Source organism: Mercenaria mercenaria, chromosome 6 (assembly GCF_021730395.1).
Source record: "Mercenaria mercenaria strain notata chromosome 6, MADL_Memer_1, whole genome shotgun sequence".
In the NCBI taxonomy this organism is placed as follows: Eukaryota; Metazoa; Mollusca; class Bivalvia; order Venerida; family Veneridae; genus Mercenaria; species Mercenaria mercenaria.
In genome coordinates this window covers 4,280,555-4,300,093 of record NC_069366.1, presented here as the reverse complement: position 1 = coordinate 4,300,093, position 19,539 = coordinate 4,280,555, and the positions used below count along the sequence as shown (strand labels likewise).

At 37.4% G+C, this 19,539-nt stretch overlaps 1 protein-coding gene across 1 annotated transcript in view; it reads right to left on the bottom strand.

The window, feature by feature from the left end:
• Positions 1-19,539, bottom strand: part of LOC123549763 (alpha-1-macroglobulin-like) — a 644,650-nt gene that overhangs the window by 571,377 nt on the left and 53,734 nt on the right. The window contains exons 4-7 of the mRNA XM_053546604.1: positions 12,759-12,928; positions 6,840-6,874; positions 5,722-5,878; positions 1,053-1,123 (exon numbers count right to left, since the gene is read on the bottom strand). Coding sequence (XP_053402579.1) covers positions 1,053-1,123; positions 5,722-5,878; positions 6,840-6,874; positions 12,759-12,928 — 433 coding nt within the window. The remainder of the gene's footprint in view (positions 1-1,052; positions 1,124-5,721; positions 5,879-6,839; positions 6,875-12,758; positions 12,929-19,539) is intronic.

The following is a 19,539-nucleotide window of genomic DNA, read 5'->3' as shown; positions in this document are numbered from 1 at the left end:
TCTATACACAGTTCACCAGCATGCTCTATACACAGTTCACCAGCATGCTCTATACACAGTTGACCAGCATGCTCTATACACAGTTGACCATCATGCTCTATACACAGTTCACCATCATGCTCTATACAGTCAAAGTCTACAGGATCAATTTCACTCTGACTTATAATGCATGTTATCATTTCTGATGTTTACAATTTCATTTAGAAATTTACTACAATTATGTACAAGTTCCTTGGATTTTAACTAGAACCTTGGGACAGTCAGCAGCTTGACTGTCTCCTAATGGATGTTTTGTTGACTTTGACAAGCCTTGATGGTAATGACAACATGACCCTAGCTTATCACAGAGGTAATCAGTTTGGGCCTAAATGAGAAGTTCAATTATGACAGCACACTGGATGATTATGGACTGCAAGTCTGAATGTATGCCAGTTCTGCTCAAGCTTACATTCTAAAGTTAGATTATTTAGCAGATGAATTCATTTCAAATAAACAAAGGCAGATGCCTATTCTAATCTGAGGGTCATCATCATATCTCCTCATAAAACAACATGAGGGTCATAACAGCATCCCATCAAAAAAACAGAACAAGGTTAATAATCGCATCTCAAAGAACAATGCGAAGGTCATATTCACATCTCCTCAAGAACAACAAGAGGGACATACTCAAATCTCATTATACACCAAACAAGAACTTCATAATAACATCCTCTGATAGAACAAGAGGATCATAATCACATCTCACTGACCAAACAAGAATGTCATAATAACATCTCCTCACAGAACAACAAGATCATCATAATAACATCTTCCCATAGAACAACAAGTGGGTCATAATCACATATCATAAAAGAACATGAAGGTCATAATCATATATCCTCAGAACCAACAATAACATTTTAATAACATCTTCTCATAGAACAACATAAGCGTCATAATAACATCACATAAAACATGTGGGTCATAATCACAACCTCTCATAGACCAACAAGAAGGTAAGGTCATAATCACATCTCAAACATATTACTGGTCATCTAGACTGCAAACTTTACCTTAATCTCAACTGTGAGGTTTTTGTTGGTCGGCTTTAGGTTTTCATCACAACTGAGAGCTCGGATCAATACTGAAATGAAATTAACAAAAGCAAATTAATCTACTTTTCTGATAAACCTCAGTATCAAACTGTCGCAATATATGCTCACGACAGCAAATTATTTTAAACTGGAAGATGCTTTGGTAGAAATGTGCATGACTCCCAAAATCGTGGGCTGAGCGCGAAACTATTGTAACTGTATATAAATAAAGAACAAGATACAATAGTTTCGCGCTCAGCCCTCGAAATGAATAGTAGTAAATGGCAAAAAGTCAATAGGGGACAGGAGACATCGATGGTTGGCTGCAATAAGGATCATCTACTCGGCATGTTCAATCATACCAAGAAGTTTCAACATTCTGGGCCAAGTGGTTCTCAAGTTATTGATCAGAAAGAGCTTTCCATGTTCAGGCCCATGTGACCTTGATCTTCAGTGACCCCAAAATCAAAAGGGGTCATCCACTCTGTAAGTCCTATCACCCTTTGTATTTCGAAGGTTCTGGGACAAATGGTTGTCAAGTTATTGATCAGAAACGGTTCGCCAATTTCTGGCCCATGTGACCTTGAACTTTGATCAAGTGACCCAAAAATCAATAGAGGTCATCTACACTACATTTCCAATCATCCTATGAAGTTTCAACACTCTGGGCCAAGTGGTTCACAAGTAACTGATCAGAAACAGTTTTCCATGTTCAGGCCCCTGTGACCTTGACCTTTGATCGAGTAACCCAAAAAATGATAGAGGTCATCTATTTTGTAAGCCCTATCACCCAATGAAGTTTGAAGGTTCTAGGTCAAATGGTTCTCAAGTTATTGATCGAAAATAAAGTGTGACAGGCAGATAGCCCTTGTGACCTTGACCTTTGATTGAGTGACCCCAAAACAATAGGGGTTATCTGCTCAGTAAGTCCTATCACCCTATTAAGTTTGAAGGCTCTGGGTCAAATGGTTCTCAAGTTATTGATTGGAAATGGATTTCAATGTTCTGGTCCCTCTGACCTTGACCTTTAATAGTGTGACCCCAAAATCAATAGGTGTCACCTACTCTGCAAGTCCAATCATCCTAGTATGAAGTTTCAACATTCTGGGTCAAGTGGTTCTCAAGTTATTGATCTGAAATGGTTTTCCATGTTTAGGCCCCTGTGACCTTGACCTTTAACAGTGTGACCCCAAAATCAATAGGGATCACCTGCGATCATCTGCTCAGCATGTCCAATCATCCTATGAAGTTTCAACATTCTGGGTCAAGTGGTTCTCAAGTTATTGATCGGAAATGGTTTTCCATGTTCAGGGCCCCGAGACCTTGACCTTTGATGAAGTGACCCCAAAAACAATAGGGGTCGTCTACTCCATAACAATGGCTTGGTGCAAAACTATTGTAAGTGTATATAAATAAAGAACAAGATACAATAGTTTTGCACCAAGCCCTCGAAAAGCCCTACCATCCTATGAAGTTTGAAGGTTCTAGGTCAAATGGTTCTCTAGCTATTGATCGGAAATGAAGTGTGACAGACTGACAGGGCAAAAACGATATGTCTCCCCCAGTGGGAGGGGGGGGGGGGGGGGGGGGGGGAAGATAGAAATGTTCTATTTACTGAACAGACTAGTTGATAATTACCCTACTTTGGATTAGTTCAGCGGCCATAATTCCAGAGTGAAAAAGGCTATCTGGCTGGTAAGCGAACTTTGCCAAGATAATATTCACATAAAAATTTAGACTAAGTTTGATGAACATTGGATAAGAACTGCCTGAGTTAATAAGAGGACACTCAATTTTCATAATTTGAGCTGCGCCATGAGAAAACCAACATAGTGGCTCTGCGACCAGTATGTATCCAGACCAGCCTGTGCATCCTTGCAGTCTGGTCAGGATCCATGCTGTTCGCTTTCAAAGACTATTGCAATTAGAGAAATTGTTAGCGAATAGCATGGATCCTGACCAGACTGCGCGGATGCACAGGCTGGTCTGGATCCATGCTGGTCGCAAATGCACTATGTTGGTTTTCTCATGGCGCGGCTCATTTTAAGTAATTCAAGGACAATGACTCAAGAGTGACTGGGACTCAAGTTGGTCATAAACCTTGTCTGAGATTTTATGCTATGAAGTTTTTGACCGAGCTGCATGAACACTAGGTAAGAACTACAGTTAACCCTGTGTTAATCAATGACAGGCTGCTTGAGACAGGCGACCAATTTACATAGCTGAGTACAAATATTTTCTGTGGAATGTGTAGTACATATCTCTTAAATGTGCCCAAGGTATGAATAATGTTATCTGGTATTACTGAATAGAAGATACTTTTGGTACTTTTAATCAACAAAAACAAACAAGAGCTGTCACAAGAGACAGCGCACTCGACTATTTCGATGCTGGATAGTGGAACTGGGCACATCTGAGGAAACTAGAGCTGTCACTGGAGTGTTTAATGACTCCAATTGTGGATGAAGATATTGCACAATAGCCTGAGTCTATGTCAAAAATATCAACTTAAAGTAATAAGAGAGGTAAAGATAAAATGTATCAAAACACTATATAAGTATATCCTAAGCAAAAAGGGGCATAATTCATTAAATACTGGTGCCAGAGTAATGTAATACAGCTTGTGTCATATAGTGTGGGTGATGATGATGAACAACTATTTTAAGTTTGAATCAAATCCATTCAGTAATAACAGAGACAGTGAAAGTGCATCAAAACTTTAACCTAAAATTCTAAGTAAAAAGGGGGAATAATTAATGAAAAATTGGTCCCAGAGTTATGCACCTTGTGTCATATGATAAGGGTAATGATGTTGAACAATTGTTTAAGTTTGAATCCGGTCCATTCAGTAAAAACAGAGATAGAGTGAAAGTGCGTAAAACTTTAACCTGAAATTCTAAGTAAAAAGGGGAATAATTAATGAGAAATTGCGCCAGAGTTATTCATCTTGTGTTATATGTTGTGGGTGATGATGCTGAGCAACTTTTTTAAGTTTGAATCAAATCCATTCAGTAATAACAGAGGTAGAGTGAAAGTGCACCAAAAATTTAACCTGAAAGTCTAAGTAAAAAGGGGGAATAATTAATGAAAAAATGGTGCCAGAGTTATGCACCTTGTGTCATATGATGTGGGTGATGATGTTGAACAACTATTTTAAGTTTGAATCAAATCCATTCAGTAATAACAGAGATAGAGTGAAAGTGCATCAAAACTTTAAAAATATTGGTGACAGAGTTATGGCCCTTAAGTCAGATGATGTGGATGATGATGAGGAATAAGTATTTCAAGTATGAATCAAATCCATCAAGTAATTACAGAGATAAGTTGAAAAAAGAGGAAGTGCACCAAAACTTTAACCAAGGTGGGGACGTGGAAAGACGCCGACGCCGACGCGAGTAGGATAGCTCTCCTTATACTTCGTATAGTCGAGCTAAAAAGTATGACTGTTTCTGTAGTCTTTTTGAGTCTAGAAGTGGGTAGAAAAGAGGTGAAGCATGACCATTCAATGGGGTCGGAAGATGCATGGGTGTTTGGGGTTGGGTTGGAACTGATAGTGGCCGTTAATGACAGGGGATCATATATGAAAGGTGACCATTAGCGTAAGTTGGACTTAAGTTAGTAGGCATACACTGTTGATTTTTGCCATTTTCTAGCATTCCAGGGCCACTGGGATACTATGGATGGTTCTGCATAAATCTGACCTTGACCTTTGACCTACTGACCTCAAAATCAATAGGGGTCATCTGCTAATCATGATCAACCTCCCTATTAAGTTTCATGATCTTAGGCCCAAGCGTTTTCAAGTTATTGTCCAGAAACAGTTTAACTGTTCAGGGTCAATGTGACCTTGACCATTGATATACTGACCTACAAGACTCTATGTATATAGTATAGTAACAAAAAACAAAGTCCCATAACTCTGCAGAATATTTATCTAAAAGACTGTAACATGCACTATGCACAACTAGGGTTGGTACTGATCACTTGAGTGAAGTTTCATTAAATTGTGTGCAAGGGTTCGGGAGATAAGCCGCACACAAGATTGAATATGAAGACTCTATGTATATAGGATATTAACAAAAAACAAAGTCCCATAACTGTGCAGAATTTTTTCTGAAAGAACCTAACATGCACCATGCACAACTGGGGTTACTACTGATCACTTGTGTTAGGTTTCCTTAATCTGTGTGCACGGGTTCAGGAGATAAGGCGCGCACAAGATTGCATATGCAGACTCTATGTATATAGTTAAGTAACAAAAGACAAAGTCTCATATCTCTGCAAAGTTTTTTTCTGAAAGAACCTAACATGCATCATGCAAAACTACTGTTGTTACTGATCACTTCTATGAATTGAGTCAAGGGGATGAGGAGAGTTGGTGCACACAAGATTGTGTCTATGGATAGACAGACATCCTGAAACCAGTATACCCCCTTACAACTTCATTGTTCAGGGGGTACAATAACAAGTGGTACTTTATAAACTGAATGATGGACCAGTCCATTTTAGAAATTTAGCACGGTAAAGATTAAAAACACACTGAGGACAGTATAAAATGGAAAATTCACAGCACGATAGCTGTCACCAGTGGTTGCCTCCCAGTTCTTACTGTAATATAACAGCAGCACATCAATAAATATAAGATTACCATCTTGTCCTGGCTTGTACACAGGTTTATCTGTGATGACAAATAGTGGCAGAGCTGGTCGATATACCACAACTCCCACATACATTGGTGTCACTTTCAATCCAGTGAACGAAAAGTGGACATAGTACTGCTCGCCAGCTGGCAGGTTGTACGGAGCCTAAAATTTAAGAACAAACTTTCATTACTTTGCAGAGTATTTTGTTGTAAACTGACGTAGTGTGAACAGACATCAGAAAGAAACTTCATCAAACATTTTAAACTGAAAAATGAGAGTGGCAAACTGTCATAGTATACCCCTGCTCCGACTTTATTTCCAAAAACTCTACTTACTGACCAGACTACTAAAAGTCCTGTCAATTTTCTCAATTTTAACTAACATCAGAGCAATCTCAGCAAAACAAAACTAGAGCTGCTTTTGAGAAAAGCAAATGTCTCCCACAACTGCCTAATCATCTAAATAGCAAGTCAGTCTTTATATACTGTTTACTTACTACAATTCAAGGGCCAGAACTCCAAAATGCCTGGACCGATTTGGCTCATTATTAAACTTGTCCGACGTCTTATGGTCAAACACATTTTGTTCAAATTTGGTGATCGGATGAGAAATGTTCGACTAGAGTGCGGACAAGGGCAAAAAAGGCTGATTTTTCGGTATTCGAGGGCTGTAACTCCAATATGCCTGGACAGATTTGGCTAGTTATCGAAATTGGCCGATGTCTTATGGTCAAACACATTTTGTTCAGGTTTGGTGAAGATCGGATGAGAAATGTTCGACTTAAGAGTGCAGACAAGCTTTGTGACAGACAGACACACACACACACACAGACTGGAGTAAATCAATATGTCTCCCACACCACTGTGTGGTGGGAGACATAATTTCTTGGGCATATAAAAAGGAACACCAGATACTACAATGACTGAGAATACCATTCCCTTGAGAACAACTTTGCTTACTTAAAACACTTTGATGCAACATTCAGTATCAGTTTTAAGTATAAAACACAACAGCTTTGCTGGTATAATTTCGTTTAATGTCTTTAACTACATTTGCCAGGTAATGCTATCTTTTTTATGATATTTTATGTTTGAACTCCGGCTTAAATATCTGTAAAACTTACCATTACTGTATGCGAACCGTGAGTATTTCCAGGAGCTGAAAATATAAAATAATTCATCTGTTAACTTCATGCTTTAACTTTATTTGGTATGCATAATTATTGATGATAATATATTACAGAAATTGGCCTTAAGCCACTCATCTGACTTATTGAACTTGATAAAGGTCCCTGTAAGGAAAATGTTTCCGAGAAATTCTAGTAAACAAAATTCCATTATCAGGATAATCCCTTCACAGATTCGCAAGATATTGCTCAGAATAATAATGATGACACATTATAATTTTCCTAATCTTATCTTGTTCCCCTTGTGGCAGTCTTTAATTTATCCAAGAGACCTGGCTCCAGCCAACTTGGTACAGCTGCACCAGCAGGTATGAGATTTAAATGATCTGCTTTTTGATTTATGCATTGGGTTATAGGATGCAATAGGGTAATTGAAACAGTACCTTGATCAATAATGTGTGCATTTTGCCAGACCTGGCTTTTATTATATTTATTATATATATATATACATATTTCTATATTTTGTTCAAAATGGAGCATAATTATGGATGAAAATGACTGAAAACTCATTTGATCCTGTAAACTTTTTAGTTTATACTAATTAGTTTTAGCTTGATTGTGATGAAAGCTTTATGCTTATTGGAACCACTCTCGAGTCTGCTTCCTGGAAAAACCAGTACTGGTGTCATATGAGAAGTCATAGTCGTGACCCTAGTGGGGCTGGAACCCAATACCTCTAGACTGAGTGGCCAACACCTTATCCACCTTACTTTTTGACATCTAAAACGTCAAGACACCATTATTACGTGATTTTCGATTTAATGTGCATGTTGAATATAAGGTTTTGTAGTCATCGATAAAATATATGTTGTATCTAAGACTGAAAATTTACAGGTTTATAATACAAGAAAGCCCTGTAGGCCATGTATCGATCACCTGATCTTAGTTCTTACCACAGATATCTCAGTATCTAACTTGGCTTAGATTTCGAAGACAAACATTTCGACCATGTTTTATGTAAATCAGTAAGATCATTAACCAAGATTTATAATGAACTGACCTAGTAACATGGATTTTGACCTCAGGTATCCTACTTTTGAACTTGACCTAGATTTCATACAGATAAACATTCTGACAATCAAGTTGAAAAAGTGGCCTCTAAATTATAAACAAAGTTTTCCTATGATTTGATCTAATGACCTAGTTTTTTCTCAAGTGACCCAGATTATAATTTGTCCTAGATATTCAACAGACAAACATTCTGACTAAGTCTCATGAAGATCAGGAAAAGAATGTGCCTTTTGTGAGTTGAAAATATCGTCCTATGATATGAACCAGAAAATGACCTAGAAAATCAAGTTTTGAACTTGACCTAAATTTCTGAGAGACAAACATTCTGACAAAGTTTTATGAAAATAAAATAGAAGAAGTGGCCTCTACAGCGTAAACAATGATTAGACATAGTGACCTAGTGTAAGCCAGTTTTGAACTTGACCTAGATTTCATATAGACAAACATTCTGACAATTTTTTATGGATATCAAGTGTTAAATGTGGCCCCTGGTGTGTGAACAATAGTTTTCTATAATTTGACCACCTGACCTAGTTTACGACCTTTGATAATAATGTTTTAAACTTGACCTAGATTTTATAGTGACAATCTTAGGACGATCAAGAGAAAACAAGAGGACCATGATGGTCCTGAATCGCTCACCTCTTCCCACATGACCCAGTTTTGAGTATGGCATCGTTTTTTCTATAATTTGACATAGTGTCCTAGTTTTTGAGCTCATGTGACCCAGTTTTGAACCTGACCTAGATATTATCAAGATAAAAATTCTGACCAATTTTCATGAAGATCCATTGAAAAATATGGTCTCTAGAAAGGTCACAAGGTTTTCCTATTATTTGACCTATTGACCTAGTTTTCGAAGGTACGTGACCCTGTTTTGAACTACCTAGATATCATCAAGGTGAGCATTCTCACTAATTTTCATGAAGATCTCATGAAAAATATGGCCTCTAGAGAGGTCACGAGGTTTTTCTATTTTGTTACCTACTGGCCTAGTTTTTGACCGCACATGACTCAGTTTCAAAACTGACCTAGATATCATCAAGGTGAACATTCAGATCAATTTTCATGAAGATCCATTGAAAAATATGGCCTCTAGAGAGGTCAAAAGATTTTAATAATTTTAGACCTACTGACCTAATTTTTGACTGCCCAGTTTCAAACCTGGCCTAGATATCATCAAGGTGAACATTCAGACCAAATTTCATACTGATCCTATGAAAAGTATGGCCTCTAGAGAGGTCACAAGGTTTCTTTATTATTTGACCTACTGACCTAGTTATTTAAGGCATGTGACCCAGTTTCAAACTTGACCTAGATATCATCAAGATGAACATTCTGACCAATTTTCATGAAGATCCATTCAAGGGTATGGCCTCTAGAGAGGTCACAAGGTTTTTCAATTTCAAGACCTACTGACCTAGTTTTTGATCGCAGTTGACCCAGTTTCAAACTTGACCTATATATCATCAAGACAAACATTCAGACCAACTTTCATACAGATCCCATGAAAAATATGGCCTCTAGAGAGGTCACAATGTTTTTTCATTATTTGACCTACATTTTGAAGGCATGTGACCCACTTTCGAACATGACCTAGATATCATCAAGATGAACATATGGAGATCCATTCACAAGTATGGCCTCTAGAGAGGTCACAAGGTTTTTCTATTTTTAGACCTACTGACCTAGTTTTTGACGGCACATGACCCTGTTTCGAACTTGACCTAGATATCATCAAGATGAACATTCAGACCACCTTTCATACAGATCCCATGAAAAATATGACCTTTGGAGAAGTCACAAGGTTTTTCTATTATCTGACCTGCTGATCTAGTTTTTGACCGCACATGATCCTGTTTCGAATCTGACTTAGATATCATCAAGATAAACATTCAGACCAACTTTCATACAGATCCCATGAAAAATATGGCCTTTAGAGAGGTCACAAGGTTTTTCTATTATTTGACCTACTGACCTAGTTTTTGATGGCACGTGACCCAGTTTCAAATCTTGACCTAGATATCATCAAGGTGAACGTTCTGACCAATTTTCATGAAGATCTTGTGAAATATATGGCCTCTAGAGAGGTCACAAGGTTTTTCTATTTTTAGACCTACTGACCTAGTTTTTGGAGGCACGTGACCCAGTTTTGAACTTGATCTAGATATTATCAAGGTGAACATTCTGACCAACTTTCACGAAGATCTTATCAAATATATGGCCTCTAGAGAGGTCACAAGGTTTTTCTATTTTTAGACCTACTGACCTAGTTTTTGATGGCACGTGACCCAGTTTCGAACTTGACCTAGATATTATCAAGGTGAACATTCTGACCAACTTTCACGAAGATCTTATCAAATATAAGGCCTCTAGAGAGGTCACAAGGTTTTTCTATTTTTAGACCTACTGACCTAGTTTTTGATGGCACGTGACCCAGTTTCGAACTTGACCTAGATATTATCAAGGTGAACATTCTGACCAACTTTCACGAAGATCTTATCAAATATAAGGCCTCTAGAGAGGTCACAAGGTTTTTCTATTTTTAGACCTACTGACCTAGTTTTTGATGGCACGTGACCCAGTTTCGAACTTGACCTAGATATCATCAAGATGAACATTCTGACCAACTTTCATAAAGATCCCACAAAAAATGTGACCTCTAGAGTGGTCACATTCAAAAGTTTACGGACGGATGCACGGACGGACGAACGCACGGAGGACGGATGCTGCGCGATCACAAAAGCTCACCTTGTCACTATGTGACAGGTGAGCTAAAAAGTGGGCTCTAGATCAAGTGAAAAAAAGTGGCCTGTAGAGCATTAACAAGGTTTTTCCATGATTTGACAAAGTGACTTAATTTCTGGCCTCATGCAAGTCCTAGTTTTGATCATTCAATTATATTCTAGATTTCAAAGAAGAATTCTGACATGATCATCCAACAAAAAATGCTGCCTCTTGAGTATTAACAGATTTTCTATGATTTTACTGTTGATGCTAATTTGCCCCCAGGAAGATAAATTTTAGCAAACACTTAAATGCTAAAAATACATATAAAGATTCTAAAACAAGAGGGCCATGATGGCCCTGTGTCGCTCACCTGAGTACCATTGCTCAAAATGATATGATCGTTTCAAACCAATCTCAATAGAAGCTGCTAAGGTGTATTCATTTAGATAAATAATAAAGAATGTCATTTGTCATAAATTCAGTCAATATGTATCTTCACTGATTGTCCAAGTCCATCTGTTGACATAAATGAAATTTCAGACCAGTATCTTTATTAGTTACGGAGATATATCCATTTTAATTTGAAATAAAGGGAGGTAAATTGACATAAATTCAGTCCATAGTTATCTACCCTGGTTGTCTCAGTCCAACTAATGACAATAATGAAATTTCAAATAAGTCCTATAAGTACTTACTGATATAAATCCCTTTTGATTACAATCAGCAGAGGTAATAAGATATAAAATAACTCTGGAACCTATGATTGGATCTGACAGGTTCGTCATGGAATCCAAGATTTATTGTTGTTGAAGATATTTTGGAAGTTTGTATCAAATCAAACCATACATGAAGTCTCTATATGGCTGCAAAAGCCAAAATAACCAATTTTGGACCTTTCAGGGGCTATAACTCTGGAACCCATGACGGAATCTGGCCAGTTCAAGAAAGGAACAAAGATCTTGTGGTGATACAAGTTGTGTGCAAGTTTGGTTAAAATCAAATCATAAATAAAGCTGCTATTGTGCATACAAGGTCAAAATAGCTGATTTTGGCCCTTTCAGAGGGGGAGGGGGCATAACTCTGGAACCCATAATGGGATCTGGCCAGTTCAAGAAAGGAACCAAGATCTTATGTTGACACAAGTTTTGTGCAAGTTTGATTAAATTCAAATCATAAATGAAGCTGCTATTGTGCAGACAAGGTCAAAATAGCTAATTCTAGCCCTTTCAGGGTCCATAACTCTGGAACCCATAATGGAATCTGGCCAGTTCAAGAAAGGAACCAAGATCTTATGGTGATACAAGTTGTGTGCAAGTTTGGTTAAAATAAAATCATAAATGAAGCTGCTATTGTGCAGACAAGGTCAAAATAGCTAATTCTGGTCCTATCAGGGGACATAACTCTGGAACCCATGATGGAATCTGGCCAGTTCAAGAACGGAACCAAGATCTTATAGTGATACAAGTTGTTTGCATGTTTGGTAAAAATCAAATCATAAATAAAGCTGCTATTGTGCAGACAAGGTCAAAATAGCTAATTTTGGCCCTTTCAGGGGCCATAACTCTGGAACCCATAATGGGATCTGGCCAGTTCAAGAAAGGAACCGAGATCTTATGGTGATACAAGTTGTGTACAAGTTTGGTTAAAATAAAATCATAAATGAAACCACTATCGTGCAGACAAGAAATTGTTGACGGATGGACGGATGCACGCACAGACGACGGACGAAGGGTGATCACAAAAGCTCACCTTGTCACTATGTGACAGGTGAGCTAAAAAAGTGTACGTATTTATATGTACAAATGGTGGAGATTCAACATCTGAAGTTGCTCAAGTCAAATTGCTAGGCACAGTTATACAAAGTTTAAAGTGCCACTGTGTAAAAACCATCATGAGAATGGATCCAGATTGGTGTACATCAATATTGTTCAGTTATCTCTGCATCCACAGTGTTTATCAATTTAAGCATTTCTATGAAACTGATAAACAGCAGTATGAATCCTAATTAGACTGCACAGATCTGATCTGAATCCACACTGTTTGCAAAGTACTAACTTTGGCTTTTGCACAGTAATACACATTTGATTATATCTACTACCAATAACATTTAATTACCTATTGTGATTGTGAACATAGAGCCTGTAAAAGCCAATTCGCTTGTTGTGTCCATTGTTTTACGTATACTTCCATATATATTTACATCCTGGCTGGCTGCTTCCGTCAGCGTAAACTCAGTGGTGTAGTCCATACCAGTTCGAATTTGTTTTGGAAACACTCCCATATACCTACAAATAACAGTTTAAATTAACATAATTTCATCATCAGAGAGAAAAAAAAATCATTATACTTGACACTAAAATGCAACTTTGGCTTGACAATGTTAACCTAACAGCCATATACATTTACCAAACACACACTGGTCATAGCTTTATCCAGTGTTGTTTGAGCTGTTAATTATTCGCAGAACATGTGGAGAAATACGAAGGAAATTGTACATTTCCATTCTTGTAAGTATGATTTCAAGAAATTTCTACCAATTATATACTGAATAAATCGAAAGTGAATGACGCACCTGTAGCTTCAATATCTATTTCTTAGCATGTGTTCATTTATCTGAGAATTGTGCCCTTCCATACAGTCAAGCATGGGAAGGATATTTTTGTCACTTTCTGAGAATTTTGCACGATATACAGTGCTTATCAGGATCAAGTAATTATTCAAACATTTCATTTAGAAAGGGCTACTTCTTAAGAAGAACCATGCACTTTCATAGAATTATTCGAGTTTGTTCCTGAAAAAACTGCAAAATACCTAACGCACACATAAGGTGTGGACAGTAGGAAGGACGCCATCATGGACACTGACGTTGACCCTGGGCAGAAAATATACTTTGTATAATCAAGCTAAAATGACACAAATTAAGGGCCATAACTCCAGGGAAACACACCTAACCATAACATGTCAAGGATATACACTATTAGGCTAGGCAGCGACAACTCCTGCGAAGTTTGGTGCAAAGTCTGCCACTTGTATAGAAGTTACATGAATGAAAGAATTTGATGAATCCATGGTCATGACTCAGCTGAACATCAATTAATTGGAACATGACGATTATATGTACAGCTATATGCTTCACACCAATACCTCATGAGGCTTGTTGAAATTCAGCCTAATTGTATACAGCAAGTCATGTAAAATCTGTAAAATATGACAAATCAAGGCCATTTACTCTGCTGAAAATCACTGAATCGGAACTTGCCAATGATATGTGTAACTAGGCTTGGCCCAGGTTTGGTGGAAATCTGCCCAGTGGTGTAACAAAATTTGCCAAAATATCATACAATTTGACAAATAAAGGGCCATAACTCCACTGAAATCACTGAAGTGGAACATGCTGATAATGTGCATAGTAAGATATGGCACTATCACTCCTGTAAGGTCTGGAGGAAATCCATCCTACTACATAAGAGAAGCGGCTAAAATATGATAAATTTGTCAAATCAAGGGCCATATCTCTGCTGAAAAACAAAGAACCAGAGCATGCTGACAATATGCACAACTACCCTTGGCAATGATCATATTTTTGAAGTTTGGTGTAATCCCCACTGGTGGTATTAGAGCAGTTGTGCAGATAAGGGAAAATATGACAAATCAAGGGTCATAACTCCACTGAAAATCATTGACCTGGAAGATGCCGACAGTATGCAAGATAAGGTTTGGCACAGATAACTCTGGTAAGATTTGGTGGAACCAAACCTTATTATATAAGAGAAGTGGCCAAAGCATTATTAAATTTGATGAACCAAGGGTCATAACACTGCTGCAAATCATAGGACCTGAAAATGCCAATAATATGCACAACTAGGCTTGACAATGATCACAAGTTTGGTGTAAATCCCTCCAGTAGTGTCGGAGGAGTCATGTTGCCAAACCTTGTGGCAAACTACTATAGCCACAGACAGACTGAAAGATGGACAGATTGACAGACAAGCATGTGAGAGACATAATGCTCTTATCTTTATATTTATACAAGACAGTCTAACCTATTTACAGTGACCACCAAAGGAATTGACCAAAAGTGACCAGTTTAGACATATCGCTGCTATATCCAGGCATCAATTCTGCTTTAAACTTCATTATGTTTGAAATGTACATACTGCTTATCCTTTCTAATGATGCTCAACTTTTCTAATTATGTTACACATAACATCCCTCTTAATTAAGAACATTCAGTTTTGTATGCATGTGTTACGATATAAAAACACAAAGTTAACTGTAGAATGGTACCGCATTTCACTTTCTGAAATAATATTTGTTCAGAAATAGGTACTGTCTCAAAAGTGCTTATGATAACTTCAAATCCATTAATAATGGTTAAACCTTCTTTTTTAATGTTACTTTTGAACTGTTTTAACGCTGGTTCTAATATGCTGTCTTAAGTTGACAAAATATTTAGACAAGGTGATCTGTAACACCGATGGATGCTCCCCGAAATTACTGTAGCAGAAGGGGCTTTTGTGTTAAGAAGAAATGAACCTGTGAGGTGGGAATATAACAAATGAAGAACATGTATTTTATTTAAAAATAAACTTATTTATTGCTTAATAAAGCAGCAGACTCAATACTTGATGAAGTTAGGTAACAAGAAGTTGTGGGTAATGTAATATACAAATGACTGAAAGTAGCAGGACGGTATTCAGACTTTGAGTAGGGTCACCAAATGAATTTAAAGCAAATATATACACTGTTTTGTGGCAGTGTGTCGTTAAATTTAAATAAATAAATGACATGCTTCTGTTGTGAATTTGAAGTATATGAGCCGAAAAATAAATTGCTGTTTTCTTTCTCATGCTAATTATGATTAAGAGTACCAAAGAATAATTTTTCATGATGCTTGTAGTGTAAAGTATCAAGTCAATACCTTACAGAGTATTAGGTTATGCCCTGGACAAGGTTTTCTGTCTGTAGAGCTATTCAACATGTCTGAAGAGCTATTCAACATGTCTGAAGAGCTATGCAACATGTCTGTAGAGCTATTCAACATGTCTGAAGAGCTATTCAACATGTCTGAAGAGCTATTCAACATGTCTGTAGAGCTATTCAACATGTCTGAAGATATGCAACATGTCTGTTGAGCTATTCAACATGTCTGAAGAGCTATTAAATATGTCTGAAGAGCTATTCAACATGTCCATTGAGCTATTCAACATGTCTGAAGAGCTATTCAACACGTCTGAAGAGATATTCAACATGTCTGAAGAGCTATTCAACACGTCTGAAGAGCTATTCAACATGTCTGTTGAGCTATTCAACATGTCTGAAGAGCTATTCAACATGTCTGAAGAGCTATTTAACACGTCTGAAGAGCTATTCAACACGTCTGAAGAGCTATTCAACATGTCTGTAGAGCTATTCAACATGTCTGAAGATATGCAACATGTCTGAAGAGCTATCCAACATGTTTGTACAGCTATTCAACATGTCTGAAGAACTACCCAGTATGGCTGAAGAGCTATGCAACATATCTGAAGAGCTAATGTTGTAGAGTTATTCAACATGTCTGTTGAGCTATTCAACATGTTTGTAGAGTTATTCAACATGTCTGAAGAGCTATTCAACATGTCTGTTGAGCTATTCAACATGTCTGTAGAGTTATTCAACATGTTTGTAGAGCTATTCAACATGTCCGAAGGGCTATCCAACATGTCTAAAGAGCTATGCAACATGTCTAAAGAGCTATGCAACATGTCTGTAGAACTATTCAGCACTTCCATCCATATCTGTGATGTTATTAAACATCAGTTTGGCATCTTTCACCAGTGATTTTTGACTATTGCGTGGTGTTTTGTTATATTTAAGTTGCTACATCACTTAACAAGAGGACCATGATGGTCCTGAATCGCTCACCTCTTCCCACATGACCCAGTTTTGAGTATGACGTCGTTTTTTCTATTATTTGACGCAGTGACCTAGTTTTTGAGCTCATGTGACCCAGTTTTGAACTTGACCTAGATATTATCAAGATAAAAATTCTGACCAATTTTCATGAAGATCCATTGAAAAATATGGTCTCTAGAGAGGTCAAAAGATTTTAATAATTTTAGACCTACTGACCTAGTTTTTGACCGCAGTTGACCCAGTTTCAAACTTGACCTAGATATCATCAAGATGAACATTCAGACCAACTTTCATACAGATCCCATGAAAAGTATGGCCTCTAGAGAGGTAACAAGGTTTTTTTTATTATTTGACCTACTGACCTAGTTTTTTAAGGCACGTGACCCAGTTTCAAACTTGACCTAGATATCATCAAGGTGAACATTCTGACCAATTTTTATGGAGATCCATTCACAAGTATGGTCTCTAGAGAGGTCACAAGGTTTTTCTATTTTTAGACCTAATGACCTAGTTTTTGAAGGCACGTGACCCATTTTCGAACTTGACCTAGATATCATCAAGATGAACATTCTGACCAATTTTCATACAGATCCCATCAAAAATATGGCCTTTAGAGAGGTCACAAGGTTTTTCTATTATTTGACCTACTGACCTAGTTTTTGATGGCACGTGACCCACTTTCAAACTTGACCTAGATATCATCAAGATGAACATTCAGACTAATTTTCATACAGATCCCATGAAAAATATGGCCTCTAGAGAGGTCACAAGGTTTTTCTATTATTTGACCTACTGACCTAGTTTTTGAAGGCACGTGACCCATTTTCGAACTTGACCTAGATATCATCAAGGTGAACATTCTGACCAACTTTCATGAAGATCTCATGAAATATATGGCCTCTAGAGAGGTCATAAGGTTTTTCTATTTTTAGACCTACTGACCTAGTTTTTGACCGCACATGACCCAGTTTCGAACTTGACCTAGATATCATCAAGATGAACATTCAGACCAACTTTCATACAGATCCCATGAAAAATATGGCCTCTAGAGAGGTCACAAGGTTTTTCTATTATTTGACCTACTGACCTACTTTTTGATGGCACGTGACCCAGTTTCGAACTTGACCTAGATATTATCACGGTGAACGTTCAGACCAATTTTCTTGAAGATCTTGTGAAATATATGACCTCTAGAGAGGTCACAAGGTTTTTCTATTTTTAGACCTACTGACCTAGTTTTTGATGGCACGTGACCCAGTTTCGAACTTGACCTAGATATCATCAAGGTGAACACTCTGACCAAGTTTCATGAAGATCTTGTGAAATATATGTCCTCTAGAGAGGTCACAAGGTTTTTCTATTTTTAGATCTACTGACCTAGTTTTTGATGGCACGTGACCCAGTTTCGAACTTGACCAAGATATCATCAAGATGAACATTCTGACCAACTTTCATAAAGAATTCATGAAAAATGTGACCTCTAGAGTGGTCACAAGCAAAAGTTTACGGACAGACGGACGGACGCACGGACGGACGGACGACGGACACCGCGCGATCACAAAAGCTCACCTTGTCACTTTGTGACAGGTGAGCTAAAAATAGCAGGGTATCTGTATCAACCTTTTCCTGTGATTATAGCTTTATGTTCTGTCAATGGATTTAGTAATTATAGTTTAATATGTTGATTTTGAAACATAAACGGGGATCTTTTAAGTATTTGTTTTATATAAGTCTTTCTCATACACGTTTAAAGTTTTGACATTAGGTGTAAATTTCAATTTTATGTTTACTTTGTACAATTCTTGATGGTTCAAATTATTTCAAAGAATGCTTTTTATATCTGATAATTTTGTGTATTATAGCTACCAAAGCGGAGTTAAGAAAATAATTAAAGATATGTTGTGTAAATTTTCAGTAGTAGTTCTCTCGTAGCTCTCGTAGTCCCTACTATTTGAAACAAGTTTGATGTGATTCTAACTAATAGTTTCAAAGGTGAATATGCCAAATACCTGATGACAGATGCAGGATGCTGGACCATCACCCACCCTGAACAAAGGTCAGGTGAACTAAAAATTGGCAAAATGTAGTGGCTAGATGTGGCACAATGTGAAAGAAATGAAGAAAATGCATAAGATATAAAACAAATATTGCACTTTATCACAGTATGATTACTTACCCATGTTACGTGGGCATTAAATAATCTTTAATGAATGGTATTTTATTGACTCATAAATCTCTTTACTATATCATGTCATTACAAATACAATACAAACTTTCTTTAACTTAATTGTTTGCCAGCCAATAGTCAAAGCTATAGCCCAAGGTTCGTCAAGACATTTAATAAGTTTGTCTGTTTTGCTGGGTTTAACGTTTCACTGATACAATTATAGGTCCTATTGTGACCCTAGGTGCCCTCATCACAGGTGCGCACCTGGGCTGAATCATCGACCTTTCATAGATCTACTGGATGGCTTTCTCACTTGCAGAACATCGCCCAAAGTGAGGCTCAAACCCGTATCAGTGATGGGCAAGTGATTCATCAAATTTTTGACTTATTAGCAGAGCAAATATGTGTTGAATACAGACCAGTTGTATTGCTATTAGCACAGCAAATGTGTGTTGAATACAGACCAGTCGTATTGCTATTAGCCCAGCAAATGTGTGATGTTAGCCCAGCAAATGTGTGTTGAATACAGACCAGTCGTACTGCTATTAGTCCAGCAAGTGTGTGTTGAATACAGACCAGTTATATTGCTATTATCCCAGCAAGTGTGTGTTGAATACAGACCAGTCGTATTGCTGTTAACCCAGCAAGTGTGTGTTGAATACAGACCAGTCGTATTGCTGTTAGCCCAGCAACTCTGTGTTGAATACAGACCAGTCGTATTGCTATTAGCCCAGCAAGTGTGTGTTGAATACAGACCAGTCGTATTGCTATTAGTCCAGCAAATGTGTGTTGAATACAGACCAGTCGTATTGCTATTAGCCCAGCAAATGT